Source organism: Pipra filicauda, unplaced genomic scaffold (assembly GCF_003945595.2).
Source record: "Pipra filicauda isolate LSUMZ 115617 unplaced genomic scaffold, ASM394559v2 scaffold119_size3216105_pilon, whole genome shotgun sequence".
Classification (NCBI taxonomy): Eukaryota; Metazoa; Chordata; class Aves; order Passeriformes; family Pipridae; genus Pipra; species Pipra filicauda.
The window spans coordinates 383,572-411,267 of NW_024103651.1; the positions used below are offsets into that span (position 1 = coordinate 383,572).

Below are 27,696 nucleotides of genomic sequence, written 5' to 3' on the forward strand. Positions count from 1 at the left end.
GGAAGGAGACGTGGGACACAGACTCAATGCCATCCTTAATGACAAAAGGTTAGATGAGGTTTTGGAGGACACTGATTTCAGTGGTCTCTGAGTGATGAAGATTCCATCAGGGTACGTGGGAATTCGCTTTTTCTTAGCTTGAAGTAACATCCCTATTTGGTACCATTTGTTTGATGATGCAAAGCAGAGAAATTCCTTCCTCTCTTCATTTACGTACCTGTCTCTTGCTAAACTCTGTGCAAGGAGGAAAAGGGGCTATTTCACCTCTGTGTGTTGTTATCTGTTTAAATATTGCCCCTCAAGGAAAGACAAATAGGTGGATGTTGCACCCAGGAGGTTGGGGTTACTCTATGTGTTGTCATCCCAGAGGACGAAACTTCCTGCACCCATCCATGTACATGGATCCTGCCTGGCGTTTGCACATCCTATAGGAAAGTGCCTCAGCACTGTCTCAAGTTCCAAAGGAAAAAGCATCTCCCCAGCTATTTCTCACTCCCAGGAGATGTCTGGTGCCTTGGTGGTGTTTGGACACAGCTGCACCTGTTCTTGTTCAGATGTCTCCCAGGTGAGACTGACCCACAGATTATAAAATCCTTTGAAGGTTTTAAATGAATACTCTTTCATCTAAAGGGGATGTGGAGAGAGGTTTCTGGGAAAGAAGGAAGAGTCGTTATCAGAGATACTAGTGAGGTGTCTATCATCTCATTGGCCTTGGAAACAGCTTTGTTTTGGTCTCAATTCACAACATTATGTTTGTATGGCAAATCTAATATCCTGAAGGAAGAATTCGAATGGGTTGCATTTCCCTGGCCAGGAGAGGGGAGATGTAGGTTTCATGGATGATATTCATCTGCTTGATTCCTAATTTCCAGATGCTGGGCTTGGCATTTCCTTCCCAAGGACATCCAATTTGTCAAACTCCTGGCCAAGGAAAATATAGTTGGCCCAACTGAGCTTGGTGTGGGTTTTGTTTGTTTATTTGCTTGATTTTTAACCAGGATACAGAAAGCTGTCTGTTATACCTCAGTGGGATGTCTTTTCTCTAAGGTGGCTCCTGCATGGAGCTATAAAGAGCTCAAACAGGGGAAGCCCAAATATAACCACCCATGACTTGGGCACTGTCTGCTCAGATTATAAAGTAATACTGGCCAAGAGAGTGACTCTCTCACTGAACCCAAGGAGGGTAATCAGGATGCATCTACCCTGAGGGGCTGGAGAGGGGCTCTGCTCAGGAGGGTTTTGGGTGGATTGGGCTGTTGACCATGACCCTGGATGTGCCCTGATGATCTCATGTATCACGTGGACCATGAGGGGAGTGGAGCCCTCAGGGACACGTGGAACACAAGAACAGTGGTGTAGACCTCCACTGAGAAGGGAGAGTACTCGCTTTTCTGAGCATGGAGTCCATCCGGGAGTCCTGAGCCATGGCAGAGATCCTCGGAGAGACTGTGTTGAAGAACCACTTCTCAGGATTTCAAGGAAATGCAATGACAAATATTCCTATTCTCTTCTAAAAATCCCATGTATTACTCATGCAAATGGAGTGTTGTTCCCTGGTGACACAGACCCAAGCTAACACCACATTTTTTTAAGCTTTGACTCTGTGTTTTGCTAACAACCACTCCAAAGGCACTGTTCCTCCACACTTCTACCTGTGCCACTCCACATTGTGCTGAGGACACTGGGGAAATGAGAGCTGTCAAGTCGTGGTAATGGTGCAAAATTCATGGTCTGAATATTGCATCTCAGCACGACCTTTGCATATCTGAGCACTTAGACATTGTAGCACTGGGACTGTGCAATGTCACAGAGATAACATTGCCCTCAGCTCAAGCGTGTACTTCACCGAGCGGCAACATCTTGCGGAAATTAACAGGCATTTGCTTATCCAAGGGAAGGCACTCAAAGCAAAATCTGAGTAAAAGCACATCTCTGAGCTACCGGCTATTTGTGTGCACGTAGAAGAGCTGAAATATATTTTCTCAGTGAGAAGTTGATCTAAATCCTCCTTAATTTCAGTAGGAAAATCCATTGAGCTCAGCAGACTCTAATTTAGACACCCAGTGTAGCTTGAAATGCAGAGTAAAATATTATTTCACATGTATTTGCTTTGGAAGGAACGAAGTGTGTTTTTTCAGCTGTGTGTGTAAGTGAAATGACATGTTTAAACTGCTGGTGCAAGGCTGACAGTACTGAAACAGCTGTGTCTGAGTTGGGGGGGAGAACTCCATGTTCATTTGAATTTGGAAAATTAAGGGAAAGAAAATGCCACAGAATTACACTATAAAGCATCAGGGTAATATGTGCATGTGGAGCCAAGCGGGCCATCAGTGTCCCTCAAGATTTTGCTTTAGGAGGGTGAAGTGCAGCTCTCCCATCTCCACCCTGTTGAAGCTGTTAAATGTTTTATTGAAACTCAGTGGGAGATCCCACCCAGAGCACACTGCAATAATGTATAAGAAGATGTCTTCTAAAGAAAAGCCTCTGTGGGATCTTGGAGACAAGTTGTTTGGTTTGAGCTCCTTTTCTGGAGTGAGGAAGACTGGAGATAAACTCTGTGCTGTTCTGCAGATGTTGAAATCTGGAAGAGTCCCCTGGAATTCCATCTGCAAGATGATGCATCCATGCTCTGCAAGGCAGGGTGAGGTAACTGTGGGTGGCTAAGCACTGCCAAAATGTCCTGCAGACAACCAAGCTGGGTTGCTACAGAATCACAAGAGTTGGAACTTCAGTGGTCCACTGTGGGCACCAGTCCATGGTGTAACACACTGTTTGGGGTGTTTCAGCCTCTTGGTGTTTGACTGAGGCAATGCTTTTGAGTATCTTTCATCTGTACCTTCCTGCCCTGAAAAGAGCAGTGTTCCAGGGTTCCAAAAGATCCGTTGGGATGCCTGAGCCCAGAAGGGGCTTTTGGGTTGCAGACTCCTCTGATACCACATCAGCTTGGTTGGATGCCAACATGTCTGAATATGAGGAGATGGAAAAGCTTTCCACACTGCTCAGCACTGTGGAACATGCTGGCCCTCCATTTGGCAGTCCCAGGTTCCTGAAGGGAGCTTAAACACATCCTGTTGTTCCTTGTGCTGACGTGATTTGAGGTGTCAAGCCCTCCAGTGTCCTCCCCATGCCACACTAACATTTAAGAACTGTCACTTCTCTGGCCTGTGCCTGAGATAGGGGCCAGTAACTGATGGTTGAGAGATGGTGAGAAAGAGAAGTTTGATAAGCTGCTTTAATGGCAAAGCCCAACATTCAGTGTTTCTCTGGCAATAAACTACAACTGCAGAAGGGCTGGGAAGTGACCTTCCCAATTGCGCACTGGAACACTGGTTACAAAAGTAACAGTTTCTCCAGTGGTTTAAAATGGATCTGTTTAACTTGGTCTCCTAAAAAGATTAATTTCTTTATGTGTTCATGTGTGAGGTGCCACACTCATGACCAACAGAGGAGAAGTGGTGAGGAACAGGTCTGTACAGAGACCTATGTCACTGCCTTCACACCCACAGCAGATCTGAAGGGGTGGTCACTCTGGGGACTTGTTAATTGCTGTGATCTAGAAGAGGATTTACAAACATTTAGCTTTCCCCAGAATGTGAAAGCTACTATGCATAATGTGCTCTAGGGTCACCTCTGATTTCTAGGTGTAGAACATCCCAGACAGAGCCTTATCTATCTACATCATTCATCAGAGACACCAGATGTCCAGAAATCCCTGGCTGATGTGGTAACTTCTCAATATCTCACCAGTTTATGTTGCTGGGGGGGGGGGGGGGGGGGGGGGGGGGGGGAAGGGAAGAAAAAGAAAGTGCCCAGAGCTTTGTAGGGAGAACCTGATTAGATAAAGAGCAGAAGTATCTCTCAAAACTGAGTTAGACGGGCAACCGTAAATGACTGGATTTAGGATTCATAAAGACAATATTCATTATGAAGCCGCTTTACTGTGAAATCACTGTTGGCTCTTTAATACTGTTAAACATAAAATACAGTAACTATTCTGCAAACTAATTGCCGAGAAAGCAGAGGCAATCTATCCTGGCATTTGTTTATATGCAATGAAGTTTTATAATCTAATTTGCAGATTACCAGCCATGATATTTAAGGCAATTAATGGGCTGAGCTGAATTGCTCACTCCCTTATGTGAGGTTTTCACAGAACATATTTCTGGGCTAAGGAAGGGTACTTAAAATTCTGCACTCACTTCTGTTTGTTAATGGCCGTACTCCTCTGGAACTGTAGATGTTACCTAGTGAACACATTTCTGCTTTTATTACTGGTCCTATAAATTAGTTACTTGTAGCAGTAATTCATAAATGAATAAAACTAATTTTCCTTTTTATTTTAAAATTGACTTCTGTTAAATATGCCACTGTTACCCAGACTACATTATGAAACAGCAGCTGAATGATAAACTCTCAACGCTTCGGTAACTTGCTCTGGCAAGCACCAATATACGGATTGCTGTAAATATTCCGAATGCAGGAAGCCTTTGCATCTTACTGCTGTGAGTGCAATTTTTTTCCCTTCTAAAACCGTTGTTAGTCCCTCCATCTCACTGTGGATTGTCAACTCCACAATGTGAGCAATGCATCTTACTTAGGCCATGCCTCAGCAATCACTGCCGAAACAGCCGCGGTGCTTTGAGAGGTTCCAGTACTGTGCTGGAAGTCAGGTGAATAGGTTTTGAAAGTATTCATTGCTTTCCTTTTCTTTAAGCCCACACTTTGCTCTGAAGTGAAGGGCTCTCATGATCTGACCTGAAGTGTGAGTGGTAAAAAGATAGTAACATCTCTGGTCTAGTAAGGTATATGTACAACACCTAATACCACAGGGTCAGCTAAATCTCTGATGAATATCCAAGATGCAACTGTGGTACAAACAAATGATTTTGACAGGGAGATCAAGAGCAGATGTTCTATTTTTAGCCTGTGCTATTTTAACTCCTCAACACAACAGGGATGACCTACCTCTTTGCGTATCCCATCCTTGCTACAGCTCTTGGTATGGTCTTGTTTTTCTACAGAAACCTTCCCAAGAATCACTTTTGTCTCTTTCTGGGTTTGCCTTAAGTTGTGGCAGAAGGAAATGGTAAACAAATGGAAGCATCCTGAGCAGTCAGAGCCCCCAGGACCTGAGTCTGTGGTTTGCATGCACCTCCCAAGGCACACCCAGCACTTGCAGTGCTGCTTCCTGGCTCAGGCTGCAAGGCCTGATCTGGGATGTTCACAGCATGTGCAACCAGCAGCACTGGAAGTTGAGGGCAGCTCCCAGTGCTGATGCTCAAGCTGAGAATTGCTGACAATGTTAAAATAGTCCTTTAGGATTCTGTAGTATCCAGAGAGTTCAGGCTCTCCAGAGACCAGTCGTTCCATTTGAAGATTAATGGGGTGTGTAACCTACTCTCTGGAGCTGCATGTATTAGTCCGTTGACTGGTGAGGAAGCTCTAATGGGTTATCTTTGGCTAGACATCTTAGTCATAAATTGTTTTTACTATGTTAGGTGACTCCTGGTCTAAGGACAGAAGCTGAAAATAGACTGCTCTCAGTGACACTTGCATTCAGGTACATATTATTTGATTTAACTTGACTGACTTTCTGCCCTAAAGCATTATGTAGCAGAAGTCACTTTACTTAACTTCCAGCCAAACAAAATCTGAATGAAGTCCACTCTGTGGAGAAGCTGTTCTGAGACTGAAAGGCAGAAGCTCTGTGAGGAGAAGAAAGGAGTTTCTTGGGGAGATATGGGCGGGATTGAAGAAAGGAACACCCAGCTCCTGGTTGCATTACAGGCTGTCTCTGAGGATATAGGCAACCCATGGGGTTTGTGTTCAAAGTGTAGAGCCTTCAAACCCTGACTTCCCAGGCACTGAAACTGGTCAACTTGATGTACTGAGGATTTTGTTAAAGGAGTTTCCAAAGGTCGAATACACCTTTCAGACCCAAGGACAGTGCATGGGGCAAAGACTGGAAGTTCCAGACCCTCCATAATCCCTACCTTCTTACATATAGTTTTGTACATAAGTACTCATCTCTGTTTGTGTTTTGATTTTTTAATGGGATGGTCCTAAAGATGGGTGCAATGCATTAGCCTGAAAATGTATTTGAGAGGTGAGTGAGTGCATAATGAGGTGCACTGAGGAGAAAAGGATTTGAATGCTCAAGTCTTTCCCAGAGGAAAAGAAAATTGCATGATATGTAGAAATATGAGGCACAGTGTAGCGAAGGTGTCAGGTCTCATCTGAAATAATGTACATGGTGTTGGTTAGTGCTGCTCAGGGAAGATAAATCCTAACTGATCTGGGTAGCAAAGGGTTTCTAATGGAAAGAGACAGTTTTTTGCTCAGCAGACCGCTGGAAAATCCATAGAAGGCAAAACAAAAGCTCAGAAGAATTTTGGTTATGTCAAAGGCATCTAGAGGTAAATCATTAGGAGCTAGAGCTACTTCCTTGAAATATAGTGTCAGCACAAAGATTAAGTACTAGTTATCCATAATTGCAGATTGGAAATTAAAAATGCACAGTAAAACAAAACCAAACACAACTATGCAAAGCTTGACTGCAGAAGAGGAACTAGCTTTGTGGATGAGAGATCACTCCCCCCAGGCTCTTTTAAGTGAATACTATAACTAAAAACAAACAAACAAAAACCCCACCCCAACAACAAAAAATTGAATTGGTTGAAAAGTACTGCTTAATTTCATTGAATTCAATTACTCAGGTGCAAATTAGGTCAAGTAGCACAAATAGAGCTCGACAGATCATGCCACAGCACTGGGGAATGCATTTCCAGAAAACAAATATAACTGCAGCAGTGATGCACACTTGCAGACTCCACAGCCTGTACTGGGACTCTGTGTTCAGCTGGACTCGTGATATCTGAGTCCACTGAGGCCATAATCGTATAAATGTCAAATTAATATTAAACAATCATAATATGAAACCCAGGGCTTTCAAATTGAGTAAGATGGTTATTGAATGTTAATTACTATGCCACTATTAAGTCATACTCTGAGTTATGACATGTTTATTTTCTAGTTATTAACCTTCAGGGTTTTTTAAATTAGGGTTGTCCCAGTACACCATTAGTGTTAAGTTCTCACATGCTAAATTAAATAGAACATAAGCTGGAAGAACATTGGAGATCAGCTTTCAGAATACTTTTATGTCAGGTTTTTCCTTTAATCTACATCTTTTCTTGCAAGAGGTTTAAATGCCACAGGCTGTTTCATGAAGTAGAGGAAGTTCAGAATTTTGCTGAGAACTGGACTCCTTTTCTGGCTTGCTTGGTGTGGGGTGTGATAACTGAGTGAGGGTATATAGGGGAATGGGAGCTCAGACAACATTCTGTATGAGTGCCAAACATCACAGAAGACAGCCCAGCTGTGGGCTGGAACAGCTGTTCATGGGTGATGGGAGATGCCATGTCTGATTGAACCTGCCCCATTTAGGACAGCAATAGCTCATGGCCAAGGCTGTCCAGCTCCTGCTGAGCTCAGAACAGAAAACTGGTGCTGATGGATGGGAGATGCAGGAGGTGCAACTGCGTGTCAGCTCCCAATGACCAGCAGGAGATGCTTTGTCTCCCAGATATCTTGCACAGGCTGAAGGGGGACCTGGAAGACAGGCATCTTTCTCATGTTGAAAGGTAGAAGGCGGCAGACCAACCTCATCTCAAAACTGAGAGATGCAATTTTACCCAGCCTTGTGCAAGGACAGTAGGTCTGCTCATAGGTCAGAGTACATCCACTGCTGCTGATGGGAAGCCACCCTGCTTCCCACTCATATTTCTTGTATGTGAGTACGGTATGCTGCTGTAAACCAGAATTCTTACTACTGGCATAACTCTCTCTGGACACTTCAGTTCTCATACTTACACAGAAGAATTTTTTCTGGCCTGCTGAGGTGTCTTGAAAGTGGTCTAAGGCTGGACATTTCCTTGTGATTGGCACAGAGGCCACAAGAAGCCTTGGTTCTTTTCCCAGCCCAGGCAGCTGTCTGCTAGAGGACTCTGGACCAGTCTTCTTGTTTTGCCAGGTCTCACCCTCACACTTGTGGAAGAAGTGTGGAAATTTTTGGAAGGATCTTTGTACTCCAGTGATAATCACCATCACAAGGAAGTGTCTTCAGAAGGTCCAAGAAATATTTCTGTCTCTAGCTATGGTGGTATATCAGGATAGTTCTGTTGTATCTTGCCCTTGTCCTTACAACAGATGATATTTCTAGGACTCTTCTTATTCCAAAGCAGTGTCTGTCAAACCTAATTAGTGTTCAGACATAAGTCATCTGGGGAGTGAGACTGCTTAGCAATGAATGAGCAGCCTGTGGGTTGCTTGCACAGATCTACAGACAAATGATTCAGAGAGGTTCAATCAGGGAAGCTTTCAACACTCAGATGGAGCCAGAGCCTCTGGTTTATATCACTCAGGAACAGCACTACTTTCTTAGTGAACAGTTGCCAAAAAAAGCAAGGCAAGGGAAATGTGCCAATCAGCAAATTAGAGATGAGTTTGAAATCAATCCTTCTCTCAGCCTGTGTCATATTCTCGGTGTCCATCCAACCTGGATAGATTTCTAGAAATATTTTCTGTAATATCTTCTCTTTGAGGAAGGAAAGACAATAATTTCTCTAGCACTTGGAAGGGAATCCTTCACTAACTTCACCCTCCAGAGTGAAGGAAGTGGAGGAAGAGGCTGACCTGAGACTCTTCCCCTCATATATCTACATGTGGTGGCTTCATTTGGCAGTCTGATGGCTCCAGGAATGACATTTTTCTTCCTACATAGTATTTCTTTGGCAGCTTGGAGAATCATCCTTATCACTGCATTTTTAATTATCAAAAGCTTCTAAGAGAGTTTTCAAGGAACAGTCCCAACCCTGCTGGGATCTGTTTGCGGGGAATGACAAGAATGACTTTTAGACCAATTGGGTTGATAGACGGGAGCATAGGAAGGTAAGAAGAAAAGCAAACTCAGTAAGTTCCTTTCAGATCTTTTTTTAAAGCTGAGTGAATAGTTCACAATGAATAATTTACTTGTTGGTATCAGGCTTTATCTTCTTTGGGGATAAGCTACAAGCAAAATGTAGGTCCTCAAATTTGTGTGTTTGAATTATGTGAATATTTATTTTGTGTACTTCCCTATAGCTTGGTTAAGCATCTTAGACTTCCCATCTGTGTTCCCTGTTGCAGTTTGTTGTATGAAGTGGTTCCTCCTTTGTGGATTAAAGCAGAAGCACTTCTGCCATGGCCATTCATAATGCAAATTCAGTTTCTGGGACTAACACATACTTGAAAATAATCATTGAACATTCAGCAAACGATAGAGATGCATGAGGAACACGCAAGTGGCTAAAGGAAATTCAATAAACTCAGAAGCTTTTCATACTTTCACATCATATATTCTTTTCACACCTCTGAGAGCTCTTTGTCTTTTAAATTTCAGGTTAAATATTTACAGGCATGGCATGAACTTTCACATATCTCAAGGTTCAAAGATGCTTGTTGGGCTATCCATTGGTTTCTTGGATGTGATTGTCTTGTAAATGGGTATGATTCAGATCATGTCATTTCTTATGGTAGTATCATGAACTTTAATGTACTATTTTCCTGCCACAACAATAACAGGACTTGCTTTATTAACTCTTTGTAAATTGAGGTAAAGACTTTAGCTTATTTTTATAAAATAATTTTGTTTGTCTACACCTTTGCTGAAACAGGTAGCCTCCTAGCACTTGTCATGTCACTAGACAGCATTTCACTCTAACCCACATCTGTGATGGAAGAAGGCAAATCACAATTCATATCAAGATTTTCATCTCTCACAAATGTCACAGGTGACTGGAGGGAGGACTTTGACTTTTAGTGGTTAAACATACATAGTAGCAATACCTGGAAAATTTACTTTCACTGAAAACCTGAGCTCCTGTTTGCTCATTGAAGAAAAAAAAAATGGAAACAGTAAGAAATATAAGCTCAGTACCAGCTGAAATCAAGTCTTGCAGTTAACCCTGAGCTCTGTATTGCCTTTGTTCACACCTTTAATAACAACTTCTCCTCAGCTTCCTGTTGAGGAGAACAGATGCCCATTGGGTTCTGTATGTCCATGAATAAACAACATGCAGAGGGTTTTCCTACTACCTGGTATTACCAGAACCTCAAATTACAAGCCCAGCAACCACCAGCCCTAAAGATGCATGGCATACTTATGCTTCTATTGTCCCTGTCACCAATGGTGATAACACTGGATTTGGAGGATCTGTCTCTATATACACCAGTCTGCAGTGCTTTATGTCTTCTTACTGGGATCAAGTAAGATCCAAAGTTTGCCATAATAGTTTTTCTTTCAGTGATTTCAAGCAGTTAATCTATTAACTAATTGTAGCACCTAATTATCTTAAAATGCAGGGGGAGAAAAAAAACCAAGACATCTAATCAACTCTTTTCTTTTGCTAATAATTTTAGGTCTTGAAACAAAACCATAAGTCTGGTGTTTTTAGCCATTTATCCAACAAGTTCCTCTTAAAAATTGTTCTTATCTCTTGACAATCTGCAGTGAATAATGATCTAAGTTTTTTCCTCTTGTGCTGCAAAATTTATTCACCTAAATAGTAGAAAACAGCTAACCTGTAGGTAGGTTTGCAAATATACCTTGAAGTCATAGATCATATACTTGTACACAGATGGCTCCCTACAGATTATCATTACTTTGAGACTTGCAGAGCTCAGGAAAATCCTAGAATTTTCTCAAGGACACCACAAATCATAACTAGCTCCTGGTGTTTGATGGATTTTACCCTGCTCAACTGCAGAGTGAATTCAGGAGCTAAAGATGGAAGAAACATCCACACTTCCAGATTCTTCATTTTAGCCTCATCCAAAAATGTAGGCTTAGGCTGGCTCCTTAAAATCACTTGGCAAAGGAGAAACCTTGCTTGTCAGACTCAAGAGTTGCTCAATGTGTTGTTTCTGAAGTCCCTCCTTACAGTACTTCAGGTTGGGTTAGTGTAGGGAAAAATGTAATAGCCTTGGGATATTTGTCATAGTGCTGTTGAAATAGATTTAGTTACATATTTTATAATTTGATGCCTTAAGATATATTTTAAAACTTACCTTAATCTTGTATTATGCATATTTTCCCCTTTCAAGAGACATTTAAGTAGCCTCCTTCTCTGCTCCTTGTAACAGCCAACAACCTGCTCATCTTCAGGGATGAAGACAAATCACTTTGAAGGGATGGGAACAGATCATTTTGTATGAAGTTCATTGCTTCAGATGGCTGTGAGGCAAAGGGTGACCCACTGCAAACAGTCAAGATGGGCCCTGTGATTAGAAAGCACCATGAATCTTTGCCTCAGATCTCTGGTCTGGTTGAAGAAAATCACTGAAGCCCAAAGCTCTTCGGTGTTTAGGTACCTTAATGCATTTAATAAAGCTGGGACCCTGTTCTCTATCAGTGGAGATGACTTATATCCAAGGGTGGAGACAAGCATGACTGCTGGCACATGTGCATTCACAGAAGCTACACTCACTGCAGTGAAAAAAATCAGGTCTCTCAAACAATGCACTAAATGCCACCCCCAGGTGTAGGACAAGGGACTCTCCCTGAATGTTGATATCTGTAATGCAAAACCAAGGAGGGAGGACCTCAGAAAATGCTTTCCTGTGTGCCCATGAGTGTTTCTACACCGTCCCTTGAGAGGTGACCCCTCTGTGTACAAGTGTCTTCCCCCTCGCACACCTCTTGATGGAGAACCTGCTGGGAGGAAGGAAACCCCTGTCATCACCATACAACACTCAGGCTTGGTGCTGCAGCTGGTGGGGAGGGGAGTGCATTTACCTGGTCTGTGGATTTAAATGAAAAAAAAGGGGTTTTCCTGTATGCCACACATCTCTCAACAAGGGTGATCCCCCTTGGGCCTCTTGGAGGTATGGATATGCCACAGATATCCTGGATGACCTTCCTAGAGCAATGTCTGCAATCTCTCATGTCACTGTGTCCCCTTTGCTAAAACAAGATGATAGGTGAGCGAGAGAATTTGGACAAGCAAGTGCTCTGATTTTGTGCATACCAGAGCTGACCTGCCAGATGTAACTTCCAGAGCACAAGGAAGGATTGCTGCTGCCTTCATGGAGACAGTAATTTGATTCTCTTTTCTATCCTGCTGCCGATTTCTATAAAAGTTGCAGGAATGACATGTGTCAGAGAATTCAACTCTAGTTGAATCTGTCTCAAACTTTTAATTGGTTTCCAAAATCATGGGGGGAGGGGGGGGGGAAACATGTACGTGGGAGTTGTAAGATGAACAGACATTGTCATTAGATGAAGCCTAACATTTTAGGAAATGAAGCCAAATTTCTGCTTGTTCAGAGGGGTGATATGACCGAAATCCAGGAGGCTTCTGAGCCCCACAAAACAGGGGTCTGAGAGGTCTGTCAGGGCACACCTGCATCAGAGCGCTGGCCTTCCTACCAGGGTGCTCTGTTTATTTTTGAAGGCTTTAAAAAGCCATCTTCCATTTACACCCAACGTTTAAACAAGGGGCTTATTTTCAAGGCTAATTTGTCTCTCCGTCTTAACCGGCCACATTTTCACAATTAGCCGTCTGTGTCCCCCCGAGCCGCGGGAGCCCGGCGGGAGGCTGCAGCATCTCCTTGCGAAGGGAGGGAAGGGGGGGCTGCCTGGCTGCCGTCTCCATGCGGTACAGGCAGCGTGATCAGAGCGCTAACACAACAGCCTGTGTAATTACATGTTTCTGGGAAGTGTGTTAGCTCCATGGGGAGCTGAGTCCATTTAGAGGGGAGGAGGAGGAAGAGACTTTCTTTGGGGGGGAGGGGGGGGGGGAGTAAGGTGAAAAGGGTCAGTGGGTAACCCAGCTCTTTCGAATACGATAGACGTAATTGTTGCTCTCAAGTGAGCACCGGGTGCTTCCTGGCTCTGGCTGCTCTCGCTTATTGCTCATGTCTGTGTTATGCAGGCGTCTGCTCTCCAAACCAGGCGCAGCAGGGCTTTGCGAGAAGAGAGAAGAGGTTTGACCCTGTTGGAAGCGGTACGTGGCGATGTTTGACGTTGTTTCTGCGCTAGCATCACCAGGGCAGGGACGAAGATGCAGAGTCAGGGGCACGGCAGTTCTGTGCTACCTAGGATTTATTTAGGTGGAGGAAGGAGAGTGGCAATTAAGAGCAATTAATGACAGTCCGAGTGCAGGGGGAGGATGGCTTGGACCTAACCTGTCATGTAGGTGTTTGATATGTGTCCTGTGCTGCTGCAGCTTTCTGTGGTGGCGTGTGCCTGAGCTTTAAATATCCTGCAGTTCTCGATATCTTGTTTCTCCAGCCGTCTCTCTGTTTCATTTTCCTCTTCTCTCTAGTGTAAAATTTGGCCTAGCTTAAGCTTCTTTCCCTGGCTGTGAAGGTTATTTCCTTCCCTCCTCTCTTCCCCACCCCCTCATCCATCCTCTCCTCCTCTTGCAAATGCTCTCCGACCCTGATTTGGGGTTTCTCTCCCTGCAGTTAGCTGTGGACTCTGTGGATGCTTTGCCGTGACGAAGGGCCGAGGGCTGACCGAGTCGTGGGGAGGATTTGTATGTAGGAAGAGAGGAGATGGCTGTGCAGCGTGCTCCCGAATCTGCTCTGAGCCTGCTGATGGTGAGTGCTTGCTGAAATCCATTTGGGAAGGGGGGGTCGGAGAGGGGAGCTGCACCGCATGGATTCAGGGCTCCAAATCCACGGGATGATTTTGTGTGAGCTGCTGCTTGACTTTTACAGGTCCCAGGGAACTTTGCAAAGGGCTCGTGTAGGGCTTGCATGGAGACATTCCTCCCACGATGGGTTTTAGTGCATCTAGACCCATGCTCAAGGCAGGATTTTGAAGTCACCTTTCCGGCAGAGCTGGCACTTGCGTTCAGGGTTTATCCTGAGCTGCAGTTTTTCATTTTGTTCATTATATCAGTGTCTTGAATTCCCACATCCTCCTGCTTCCTCCTGCTTTTGCCCTTGCTGATTGTGACACAACTTAAATGATGAGAGGGAGAACTTGATTTCTCTGCTGGCTGAGAGCTGTGTTGTTAGCTGTGACCGGGTACTCAACTGTGGTATCACTTGGGGAATGGTCCTCTAATGCAGTGAATTGCCATTCAACTAACTGCAGAGTGTGTCACATCTCCTACTGACTGCAGACCACGGGGTAATGACTAGTATTTATCCGAGCTATTTGCTACAACGTGTTGAGCCACTGACATACTTCTCGAAGTTCTGCATATTTATAATATTTTAAAGAAGATTATTTAGCAAACCACGTGGCTGACTCTAGAAACACGCCAGTGTTCTGTTGCAATTAAAATAAACCCTTCTGGTGGGGTATTAGACAGTTGTTTAGCTTTACTGATTTTATTTTTTTTTTCTTTTCCTCTCTTGTGCTCCTCTTGCCATTTTCTGTGCAGCAGCATCAGGGATGGTTTTAGTGTAAGATCTCTGCTGGATGTTTTTCTGTCTAAATGTCAGTGTAATGTTTCCGCTGGAGAGTTGTCATAAGGAGCATCTGTGTGCGCACATGTGCGTGTGAATGCATAGATATATGGGCATTATATATATATTTATATAATTATCATTACTGATCTCTCTCCTGATTGCATTAGGAAATGGTCCCTAGCACTCAGAGACATGATGAGTTAAGTAAAGGGAATGCTGCAGGATAAGAGCCCTGTAGTGCCTAGGGTTGTTAACAAAGGTCAAGTTGAGAAAAGCAAATTTTATGTCCATTACTCAAAATGCTAAACATTCTATTAAGCCTCTGCATGGTTTGTTTTATATTTGCTTGCTGTGCAAGCTCATTTTATTTCCTCTTGCTTACCTCCGGCCTTCCTGGCTTTTTAAACAGCCTCTATTTCTCTTCCAAAAATAAATTGATGAGTGCTTGTCACCCCTGTGTCATTGTTTGGGCTCAATAGGCTTTTAGTTTCACTACCCTCTGAATTCTCAACTTAAAACCCTCCTTCAACAATCTCTGTACTCCTTGAACAGACCTTGTCAAACTCTGGTGTGGTGCCAAGCTGCCAACAAATTTCTCTCCTAAATCATGGCTTTCTGTGGCTACATGGCCTTGCCCCAGTTGTTATTTTGAGATGTGTCGGGCGTTTCTGCAGCTCTGGCCTGTAATCACGACTCCTTGGGTCTCCTCACCTTGGACACAGCCCTGGGCTGCTCCCAAACCCACATGGATGGGCTGGCTTGGGTTGGGGGTCCACAGCCAAAGGGGTTCTGCCTTTGACCCTGTGGATGGCTGGTGGTGGTGGTGGTGGTGGTGAGGTATTTGTTGCTTGGGAGAGGATTCATGCAATGCTATGGGCTCTGCTCCTGGATTATCTAGTACTAGAGGTTGGTTATGGGTGTGGAAAAGGTGATTTGGTGTGTAAAATCCTGCACTCTGCAAACTGCCTCTTTTGCCTTGGATTTTTCTTGGGTTGTGAATCAGTTTAGTTAACTACAGAAGCCTCATCCTTTCCCCTCTGCTCTGCCTTGGCTTTGATTGCATGCCTGAGCAGGCTCCCCTTGAATCAATAATAAATTCTTGCATAATTCATCCCACAATTAGCAGCTATAATGGCATCTCTTCTAAAACTGCCACCCTCCAGAGATTCAAAGATTAGATGCCTTTGGGAAGTCCACAGAAGTAGCTTTTAATACTTCGATGGGCATTCTCTAGTGAGAGTTTTCTTTTAGCAATGAGGAGTATTTCAGTACTGCATTTCCCCTGCAATAGGATGCAGAATGTGCATTCAACCATCCACTTTTTATGAGACATAATCAGCAGCAGCATTTGGCAGTGCTGCATCATAGTCTGAAAATATCTCCTTCTCAATGGGGTACCTCAGAGCACTTTGTGCTGCAAGTAAAGAAACCAAGGTACAGAGACATTAACTGACCTTCCAGGGGCTCGATGCACTGAAATCGAGTGATCCAGATCAGGAGTTTGCTCATTCCAAGCTTCTGTCTGGTCAATTAAGAAAGATAGACATTTTTGGGCTTTAGGGTTTCGTTCTTATGGAAGGACCATCTATAGGACATGGATATCCAGCACCACTGTGCCCCAGCAGAGAGACCTGCAAGTGGGACCATGTGGCATTTCAGGGTGCCACCCATGATGACAGCTCATGGTGACTTACCTACTCCTGGTAAATGCTACCAGGACATGGTATTGACGTGGCCCAAAGCAACTCCAGAGAGCAGGTCACTGGGAAGCTGTACCTTGCTGCCTTTAGTTCACCAAAGAATCTCATTACACCTGCAGGCTTAGGTGGACAGATCCTACTTCTGTTTACTGAAAAAAAAATTGACCATATAATTAATTAATCTAAAGTGAATTTGCTCTTATTTTGATATTGTTTTCTAGGCATTTTAATACTCAGGTGGGTTTTTTCCCCCCTATTTATAATGATTATTTTTTCTTTTTTTCCCTCCCAGGTCAGGGAAAAGGCTCAATGAAGGAGAATTTCGGTCTTAAACATATATTTTCCTAACATAAAGATATTAGTTTCACACAAAGGCTGCAATCTGCAAATATAACTGCAACTTGTCTATTCGGGTAAATATCTTGCATTACAGATGACTCTGGATTTTGCTTGGTCTGCAGGACTCCTGCCTTTACCTTGCTCCAGAGATCACAGCAGATGAGAGACACTGCCTGGTTCAGCGTGGAGTAAATTGGGCTGAACTGTGCCCAAAGTAACTCTGCCTGTAGCATTATCAAATCATTAAAACAGAGCTTCCTCAGTTTCTGTGAATCAAGAGGAGGGAGCATCTAAGCACGAAATAGCAAATACCGTGTCTTGTTAGGAACAGTAACACCTGCAGTGTTAAGATCATTAATGCTGATGGGAGTGTGATACCAGTAGGATTTTATGTCTGTCTTATTAGTATATTGTAAAATTTTAAAGCTGCAGACATATTGATTGCACAGATTTTAACAGCACAATAAGTTATGATACCTGGTGTCTCCTGAGACAGCATTATTGCACCTCATGAAAATAGATCTTAGAGACTTGACCTTCAAACTACCGTGGCTCATAACACTAACACTAATTAATCTGTGTTAAGTGACAATGGAGGTTCCAATGAGCAAGGCATACAGCTCAGTGTTTACCAATTAATATAAAATGATCTTAAAATGGTAGGGAAGAGAAGCATGGTTCTTTATTTCCAGGAAAGCTGGCTCCAGCTAGCTCCAACTAGATGCTTTCACCTTCTCCATCAGAATAAAGCTTTTTGCTATTTATAATACAACTTTACTCTCTCTGGTCTGTATATATAAATACTTTCTTTGAAAATAACAACAATATAACATAAAACAAGTACACTTGTAAATTAATGGTAACTGCTTGTGTTCAGAGGAACATCTTTCATTTCAGGGGACTGTGATGCTTTCAAAAATCATTATTTTGTGTTTGAGCTGCATTCAAGCTGAGGCTGGAATAGAGCTGCATGTGAGATTTCCTAGGTGATCTTCACTACATGGGACTCAGTGATCTCTATACTTCAAGGGGAAAAAAACAGGGAATGTGTAGCATTAACTCAGTCTGTGGTGTTCACAATGGCCAGGATGAAGAGTGAGAAAAGCCCAATATCAAGGCTGCAAACCTCGGTGTTTCCTTGTTCTACTGGGGTTGAAAGCATTTTAACGGATGTCTAAGGCAGACACCTGCAACAGGAAGACATGTGAAAACTGCTCTGCTTCTAAACTGGAGCATAAATAATTGGCATCTGAGTGTCATTGTTCACTGAAAAGCTCAGATTTCTGCTGTGCTTCCAGACCTCCTTTTTAGGAGGATTCTCCTGAATCATCCTTCCACCCCTCAAGCAAAGAAAGATACACTGGAGTCCTCAAAACAACGTGAGTCTCCTTGATCTGATCCTTTTTCTGAAACGTGGCACTGAACACTATAGCATTGCTCTTAAAACACACTCAAAGATTTAACTATATCCTTAAAAAATGCTGGGAGGGCCATGCCCTGACTGGTTGGCTTCTGAGGTGTTGGACTCGACAACATTCTGGATATTCCACTAGTTATTTCACAGGTTTAACTGCTAAGTTTTACGTCTGAAGTCTGCCTTTGTGAAGACGAATTTGGCAACTAACTAAAAAGATATAGAGCATCCAAACCCCATTTAGACCTAGGACTACTCCCCCTCCCCCCATAAAGCTGTGTTCTGTCCCTCTCAAGCCTCTAGACAGATTGCAGCAGCACAGCTCATCTTGGAGGATCATATTAAAACCTTTGGGAGCAGCAAGGTTACAGTGGAAGGATGAGGTCATTTTCTGCCTCTCTCATCTCAGACTTAAATTATTTCTATGTTGACAGTGTGCAAAAGCCCTCGACATTCAAACCTCCTCGCTGCAACCTCATCCACAGACCGCGTTGACCTGGAAGGTCAATGCTTGGCACGCTCTTTCCGCAAAAACAAAACCCACTCATTCCTTGCCATTGCATGGTGCAGAGGTTAATGCAGCTCTCAGCTGATGCTGAAGCAGCGTGACGTGTCAGCAGTGCGTGACCGATATACATCGGTCTGGGTGTGAGCAGCACTGCTTGGGAATGAGTAACGCCTTCCCCTGGGAACCGGCTGCGCCGCCGACATCTGGCCCTCTTCAGATTCATGCCCAAAATGAGGTCTGCGGGGACACTTGAGCAGCAAGAGGAGGTGATTATGCAGCCCTCTCCATGCTCCTTCCACAGATATTTTCAGCGTGCAGGTGTGTGGGCTCCACCCGCAGCCTTCCCAGAAGGTCTGGGCGGGAGATGATAACGCGCCACGGCACCCGGAGGTCGCTGGGGAGGAGCCGTGCTGGCAGGAATTCCCTTCCTCCCTGGCTCTGTCCTTGCTCCAGCCAGGCAGTAATTTGCTAATGGGCTTCACGAGCAACAATAGCTGAGCTGTTTGCTGATTGCTCTTTTAGAGGATGGGATGAGAGCAGCAAATTCCTGCTCGGTGCTGTGTGGCTGCATGCTACCGTGGACTGGGAATTTAGCCATTTCTTGTTGATAATTTCCCCCATAGCACTGAATTATATCTGAACTTTAGTATTTGCCTTTGTAAACTTCCAGTAAGACTTCAAACACAGTGATTTAATTCAGCTGAATGAGATTAAACACTCCCTGGGATTACTCTTGGCTTCCCTGTGGTGGATGTCACCCTTTACGCATCTGAGCAGCAGGACTATAAAATCATTATCCTTCAATTCTGCTCCAGTGCATGCCATCAATTTTCTTTTCCTTGTCCCTCTGCATGAACATGCTGTTGAAGAAGCAGACCATAATGTTTGCACATCTGAATTCTCCTGTTTATTACTACACTTTAAAACAGTAAGAGGGATTATAGGTTTATTATTTTTTTTATTATGAATATGGCTTGTGCCTTGTATTCCAGCTGCTCATTCTGAATGACTGATAAAATTATCTCATCAGAGATGTGGCTATTGATTTTTTTCCCCCCGATGTTATAGAGCATTGCTATTTGTAGAGGAGAATTAGTGGGCACTTGAGTAAATTATCATTATGATTAATTGGAGACTTTCTACCATTAGGAAGAAAGTAACATATTAACAGATTGAAAAGATCACTAAATATGACAACTCCTTTTGGCAGTATATAAAAGAATCATATCACTTCGGCTTTTTAAAAATAAAATGCATTGGAAAATTTGACTGATATCCCTAAACCAAAATAAAATGTTAAAAATGCTGTAATTGCCATAATAAAAATGCAATGTTATGAATAACTACTAATGCATTGGAAGGACTTGTAACATTAACAATTGTAATTTTTCCTATTCTTTACCTTCTGGTTACGAATGTCATACTTCCGTAATTACTGTACTCATAATTTCTCAGTGTGGCAGTGATCCAGCCCACTGACAGGCTAATGTGGTTAGCACATCAGGGCTCCGAGACGTACAGAAGCCCCACGTGGATCCTTCCCCAGTACATCCCATGAAAATGTAGATTTTTGTGACGTGGCACCTAAAGCTGTTGTGCTCAGGTGGCCAGTCCTGCAGGCGCTCACAAAATCTGTCAGCACCAGCGACGGCTGCTTCGCTTCATGTGTCTTGCTGAAAACAAAAGCCACCAGCTGGATGGTGGGTCAGTCAGAGGCACTGGATCGAGGTTTGGGCTCTCCCGAGCCAGCACACTGTCCCCAGCTCTCCACAGCTACTATAAAGGCTGCCAGGGAATGTGTGTTTCCGCCCCTGCCAGCCCTGGCAAACCTTGGGTAAACACCTCCCTGCTCTCCTCAAGACAGACGCATATATTTTGCCCCCACGTCTTAATTCTTTCTGCTTTTAAACACTGAAACTCGCAGAAGTCAGTTGAAATCAGCCATTTCACAAACAGGTTTTAATGACACTGAGCATCAAACTAACCTGAACCCATCACCAACTTCTAGCCATATGAATTTTCTTTTTTAAAGGAATTTTTGGGCTGGGCTGAAGCTGAAGCTCTCAAAACATTTGATTGAGGCTCCTGCTTGCATTTTTGAATGGTCTTATCATATTATGGAGTCCTGCTGAGCACCCTTACAGCACACACTCGTCCAGCAGCAATGCCTGAGATGAAGTGATATTTCCAAAATCTTGCTTGAAGGCACTGTGGTACCGGTTGCTCCTTGAGAAGCCTCCCAGGCATGAAGAGATCCACAGTGTTTGTATTTCGTGGAAACAAAAGCCATAGTGAATGCCAGAAACCTATTTAGAGGAATGGATCTACAAACAAAAATCTTATCAGCTTTTTGCATCCTTCATGGGATCGAAGCTGGTAATTCCCAAATTAAAGCCAGCACCTCCTAGTGCTAACTCTAGTGCCCAGACTTAGCTTTTTGGGTCCCCTTGTATTTCAGTGATGGTGCTGAAATACAAACAGCTGACCAGGAACAATGACACTTGATCCCAAAGTGCTTAATTTTCAGGTCATGTTGCAAAAGCCTTGCTGAAATAGTAAAATGTAACGAATGAACATAAACTGGGAGAGCACAAAGCTGGGTACAAAAATAATCTACTCTCTTACCTTTGTAAATCAGTTGCAGAGACATCGAGGCATCACACAATTTGGTGAAAACAGAACATCCCTTCCCCTTCCAGTCGTTCTCCCAGCACGCACTGCCCACCTCCTGCCAGTGAAGGGATGCTTTCTGCAGTGTGTCCTTCACTGTTCTCCCTTCTCTCAATCCATTTACAACCACCAGAGAGCTGAAAATTATTTTTAGGGAGGTTTTTCTAGCACAGAAGCAGAATTCACACAGAGCCTTTCTCCACAATATTTTTTTGTCTCTAGGCAGGCTGTGATAATCCTCATACTGCAAGACACTCGGCTTTGGCTCCCCATAATTTGTGTGAAGTTAATGGAGGAGTGTCATAGAACATATGTTTGGCTTAATATAGGTTCAAGGGTTTTTTTAGTCTAATATACTAAAATAAAATCCAGAACATCTTTGCAGTAAATAAGATTGACAAGGTTTTCATTTTTTAATAATATGAGGCTAATTGAGCTGTAGTGGTCAGAGCACATTGTATTTCCTGGTAATTAATTGCTGGCTGTGGTAGTTGACTGCATAAAACTATGCCTTGGGCCATTAACCCCAGGTTGTTAGTACTCAAGGAAATGTCTACTGAAGGTCATTATTACTGCTGTTATATAAGCTATTGTAATAGAAAAGAGTTGGCATGAGCTTTTCAAAAACCCATTTCACCTGTTCTGGTCTCATTTCAGAGGTCTGGCAGCAAAGGCTGTTCCCAATTATTCTGCATTTACGTTAATTTTCGGGGGTTAGAGTTTGACCACCTTCGTAAAACCAGAGATCAATTAATTGGAGTGTTTGAGAGGTTGTTTGCTTAGCTTTACGTGGCCTAAAATGTTGGCCTTTCCAGAGGATTGACACAGATTTTGTTCATAATGTGAATCCTATGAGGCTGGACATTGACTGAGCAAAAACCCAACCCACACCTCTCATGTTGGCTTCTTTAGCAGCAAGGCACAGACTCTGGGTGGGTGGATGTGGGGCAAATGGGACAGTTGTTGCACGATGTCGGACCAGTGGTGTTTGTGTCATGATATCTCTGGCTTGGATGGAGTTCCCAAGGTTTGGATGATGGACCAAAATCAGCCTTCTCATGTAAACAAGCTTTTCTTGTTGTTATCCCATTGCCTCCAGAAGGGCTTCTAACTTCCAGATCAAGAAAGAGCTACAGGGAGATTTGTGTTTGTACTATTCTTCAAACAGCTCTGTAGGTCAGATTTCCCAGAGCTGAAGAATGTACCTTCCTTTAACAAGATATTAGTAATAACAATTGCACTTATTTACTATGTTAAATACAGCTTTATGTGGAATGCTGTTTTCTGTAATCACATCTTTAAAATAGGATGAGTATTTTGCACAGACCAAAGTCCTTGAGTCAGTATTCTAAGACTGCTGGCTTTAATGGTGTTGTGAGGAAGCACTTAAGCTTCAAATAGACAAAATTAGACAGTAGAAGATGGTACAAGGAAAATGATGGGGAAGTTTTGTAATTTGCTGACGTCCCCAGCAGTGGGGTTTGGTTTTTTTCCACTTTGTAATTTTGTTCTGTAGTCAGGAGTTAATTTCCATAAGAAGAGACCTGTATTGCCTTCTTGATCAATACAGAAACTTGTTTTGTCGCCACCTTTACTGCAGTATATAAGTAAAGGCTTATTTGTTCAGAGTCCCTTACTGATGGAGTGCCTCTCTTGAACTCTCTATCTAATCTCCTCTGTGTCTAATATCAGTTGCAGTAGCTGGTGTTCACTGTCTTGCAAGAAATAATAAACTAAACACACTGCTTACACTGGTTCCAACACAAATGTTTTCGTATTGTGGGAATGTTTTGAGCTATTCTTTTATCAAAGTTGTACTACTAGACTTCTTTGATCAGGTAGTGCTTAGGCCATTTTAAACAGTTTCTCATTTTTGGATGTCCCATTTAAATTTGAAGAGATAAATAAAGAATCATTCATGTGGCATTTCTGTGAGAGCTTTGATTCATCAGTAGGAATTAAACCTAAGCTGCAAAATCCAGAGGTGCCTACTGTCTTGGACCCAGATCCTGTTTTGAAGGTTCCTGTTTGGTTTGTCTCTGTTTAGGGATTTACCTGAGATACTCCTTCCAAAACCATGTTTCAACATTAGCTTTCTACATTTCTTCCAACAAAATGAACCTGAGCTCACACTACAACTAAAATGTGTCTGTTGTGGCTAACCCTGAATATATTTGGGGAGAAGAGGAGAAAATGAGTGCTATCCACCTGCAGGATAAAATGTAAACTGATGGCAACGAGTTACTGAACATTTTAAGAATGCATGAACACGTGGACAAACTGAAAAACCCCAGCAGTTTTGTACGTGTTGGGAGTAAGGAACAAATCCTATTTGGAATCTGCATCATAGTCCATGTATAATAAAGCAGGAGGTGGCTTAATTGCCAGAGCTTTTGCAAATTGAATAATGTATAGTAATCTCTGAATAAGAGAGCAGTCAGTTTTAATTTTTAATAATCTTTAATTAAGTAAGCATTTGCAACACATCTGGTATTTGTGCATTAACACAACTGTCTCTGGATAGTCAGAGTCATTCTTTCATATGTAGGCTGGTGTCAATTGATTTTCCATGGTCAGAAGGTGTAGTTGAGTCTGTTTAAGTTCCATAAAACTTCCCCCATTGCACAAAACCATTCCTGTCTGAGGGAGAAGGATTTGAGCTTTCTTCTCTTAGGATCATGCTGGGAATAGAGTGTAAATCCATATTATTCTACTTATCTCCATGACATTTCCAATTTCTACAGATGCAATCAAAAGAATTTGGCTCATTGATCTTCAAACTCTTTGACAATTTCACACTCTGAGCTAAATGGTATGAGCAGTACAGTCGCCCCATTGCTTTTCATCAATAGAAGTTTTTACCTAGATCAAGACAGCACGTTTGAGCTATGAATCTTGGAGATTGTTATTGGTTTACTGGTGGAATATTTATCTTCAAACTGAAATGAATTCTTAGATGAGTCATTGCACACATACCCTGTCTTGATATTTTTAGGAGCTAAAGCCAATATTTCAATGAGTCTGGGTTGGGGAAAATTGTCCATAATGTTTTGGATGTACAATTAAAGTGCCATCTGCCTCTGTGATGCTGCAGATGTATAATTGACATTCACTGCTGATTTGCCTCTTGATTTTCTGCAGACACTGAATGCTGTAATTGTTTATATGGTATGATCCTAAATACCCATGTGAGAATTTTCCTCCTCATGTGTTCCTAACAGAAGTATCACTACCATCCCTAATACTCAGGAGATGGATTCATTAAAAGATAATTTGCAGACAGCTAAACCAAAGTCTTACAGGAATACAGTGAGTAAGTAAAAAACAAGTTCTCAAAAGGAGTGGCTTATTCCTGTAAGATCATTGTTTAATATAGGAGAGCTTGTTGGGAAAACGTAAAGTGCTGATACAAAATCTGGTGACCTTTTTGCACTGATTTAAATGTAGGTTGTAGCTGGAAAAAAAAAAAAGGGTTGGTATTATTTTCTCCTCCTTTTTTGCAGAGATAGAAACCTTCTTCAGGGAAAAAAATTTATGTAGAGTAAACCCGAAAGGTCAACTATAACATCAAAAGAACTATTTTCTCTAGGGCAAAGACTATTTAATAAAAAACGGAGATAGAAACCACAGCAGTGAATTCTGAACAGATGGGAAAACAGAGATGTGCTACTTTTTCTATTTTCTTTTTCACTGTCTTTACTTTTAGGAAATTCAATCAATAAAATCTTGATCAATCAGCAGGTGTTAATTTTACCCTATGAATGGCTTCTAAGATTCTTTGTCTGAGAATACTTTAGGCCTGAATGCTGAAATAAAAGCAAATGTGACCTGTAACTTCAATGACAGGAGGTTAGTGGCTCTATTTTATATTTCTGCCTTTCTTTTTGACAGCAGTGGCTTTTAAGCACATTGGTTAAATTCACTATGAATTGTCCAGGGCTTTGCATTCGGCTTCAAAAGAAAGAAAAATTGGTAGTATAGAATCTGAATCTGGCTTTGCTGCAAGTGACATTTTGAGTGATCATTTCCTGGGCCCATGCCTGGCTCCCAGGAAAAGTCAGCTTCTGGGTGCTCAGAGAAACCAAGGTCCATTTTGCTGCAACTTGTTCCCTTTTTGCAAGGCATTGCCTCTATGTGGCACTCAGCATAATCCAAAAGGATCCCCTGTGTCTTCCCAAGGCTGAGCACTTGCTCTCACATTTCAGTGTCTCTAATGGTAACAGTCTAATCATACGGAAAGGATGTCATGGCTGATGGTTACAGCATGTCACTTCAGTGACAGTGAAAGCAAAGGACCAAGCAACAGGCTAAGGATACTGCAGAAATAAAACACAGGGGGTGCAGGAGAGTGTTTGGGGAAGGGAGGTGGAGTCAAATACAAAGAAATGGGATGCAGGGCAATGCAGATAAGTCTGGTTCTGTTCAGGTGCTTTTTCACATCTCTATTGCTGTCTGCAGAAATCCACTAAGTTAAGGAGAACCAGAGAGACAACACAGGAGAATTTGTTAATGCTGGTGAACATTTGCAGTAGGGAGAGGAGCTGCTTTTCTACACAAGACATTTATTCACAGCCTTGCTGGGTGATAAATGCAAACAGAAATCCATCTAGAGCACAATGTATGGTTAATTTTACCCAGGTATCTTCTTGTTGAGGTCTAACTGGGCTCTTTAACATGGAGAAATGACAAGATGTGAGGGAAAGACATTTCAGCTTGTGTGTTCTTGTGGGTTTCATTTTATTTTTAAATTTTATTTTCACTGTCTGTCTCTGTTTCATGGAACAAGCTTTTGGATATGTTTATTGCATAAATATTCATCTTCAGGTTTGGCTTATAGTTACTGAGAAGGTCACCCCTGAAGGAGAAGGCTGCAGTCTCACAGCACGTGTAGTGCAGTGCTTGAGTTGAGCATACCAGAAATTAGAAGACATTATTATGATAGAGAAAGATATGCAGAGGGCACTGGACTGTTATTAAAAGGAGCTGGAAACTTGCGCAGATATGGAGGCAGCATGAAACTGGGACCCCAAATCTTGCGAGAAGTATGCTGAGCATCTCCCCGTGACATACATCTGCTAACTCAGCAATACCATAGTCTTACTGCTACTCCCTTGGCTGAAATGTGGCTTATTCTCTTAATTGCACTGTACTACAGAGAAATAAATCAGCCATAGAGCTATTGGTTTGCATATTAGACACTGGCTGGATGAAGCGTTCAGTTCCTGTTAACACCAAGGGTCAACGAAAAGACTTTTCTATCACTGTTTAATTCACATGCTTAAAAATGAAACTCCAATGACAAATTTAAGCTTTCACTCAAATTAAAAGGTCAAAAATAATTTTCATTGGATACCTACCAGGATTGCAGTTCCTAAAAAATTACTTGAATACATGGAACTGCTTTCCTTTCAGTAGCATGAAGGACTAAGAGATAGTGAAGGGGAGAGCTGCAGTACCCATTTGGAAGTGGGAGTGCAGGAGGATGCTGTTTGCAGCTCCTGCAGCACATTTGTGTTTGTATAGAACAGGTGGTAAGAAAAGTGGAGACTCATCCAGAGAGCAGGGACATGGAGCACAGGATTCCTGTCATCCAACAGAGTGCTTCCCAGACCAGGAGACTTAGAGAAAGAAGAAAGATTTGCCTTCTGGATCCTTCCTTTCCTTGTGGTCCTGGCAGGAGAGGGAAGTGTGTTCTGGAACGTCTAGCTATGGAGGCCTCCTGACAGCTCACATCCCACAGGCTTAGGAGTGGCAGTGACGGTGATTTCCTTCTCTGGAGGCAATGTCTCTATGGAAAACAAAGCAATGTGTTTGGGGGTGCTCCTGCTAGCCCTCCAAACAGTGGCTGCCTATTAGCAGCTCTGGTGACACCTCATTCCTCCAGAGGCCTCAGCTGCAGGTGACAATACGCATTCATCAGAAGCCTTTAAAGTTGCTTTGGCCCTCTGCAGCACTGCTCAGTTTATTTTGCATGCTAACAAGCTGCAGCTTGTGATTCCCATTGGATCTCCAAAAATACGTGAGCAACCCTAGGGCACTAGTCCCTTGTTCTCCCAGGCTGGAAGGACCTCCTTGTGGGAAAAAACCAAGTTTTCTCTCCTCCAAGTTGCTTCCACTACAACTTTGTTCAATTTAATTCTAGTCCTGGCAGTCTAAATAAGAAGGCAGCTTCCCCTCAGAGAAGTGTTCAAAGCTTCACATAAAGTGTCTTAATTTCTGTCATGTAGAGCTGTACATGGCAGATATGAGCTGCAGTGTGTACAAAGGCACCACAGTGCGAGAAACCACAGCGAGGGCTTCCAGAGCACAGGATCTGGTGGGGGACTCTGCTGTGATTAGAAAAAGGGTTGTATTATTGCCAGAATCAAATTATCTGAAGGTGTCCTGCTGGTAAGCAGCAAGTACAAGCTGTACTGAGTCTCAAATTGGTGAGTGCAAGAGAGGTACTATTAGATCTTTAAATCCCTCTTTGAGTTAAGTTGGGTTTTGTCAATATTCTCGTCTAAAACCTAATGCAAGATGTCTCAAGATACAGGCCACAACTGAAACAAATTTTATTTTTGCTTCTACGCATTAATATTCTGTTCCTCAGTTTTGGGGAA

The 27,696-nt window shown here is 42.8% G+C and overlaps 1 protein-coding gene across 3 annotated transcripts in view; it reads left to right on the top strand.

Annotated features, from left to right (window-relative positions):
• The first annotated feature begins 12,960 nt into the window (after window positions 1-12,960).
• Window positions 12,961-27,696, top strand: part of FRMD4A (FERM domain containing 4A) — a 367,626-nt gene continuing 352,890 nt past the window's right edge. Inside the window, exons 1-2 of one of the 3 annotated variants that reach the window (XM_027722476.2) lie at window positions 12,961-13,043; window positions 13,507-13,641. In XM_027722476.2, the coding sequence (XP_027578277.1) occupies window positions 13,597-13,641 (45 nt within the window). In that variant the 5' untranslated portion in view covers window positions 12,961-13,043; window positions 13,507-13,596. Of the gene's footprint in view, window positions 13,044-13,116; window positions 13,232-13,386; window positions 13,409-13,506; window positions 13,642-27,696 lie in introns of those variants that run through there. The other 2 variants (XM_027722475.2, XM_027722477.2) reach the window with 2 other exon arrangements.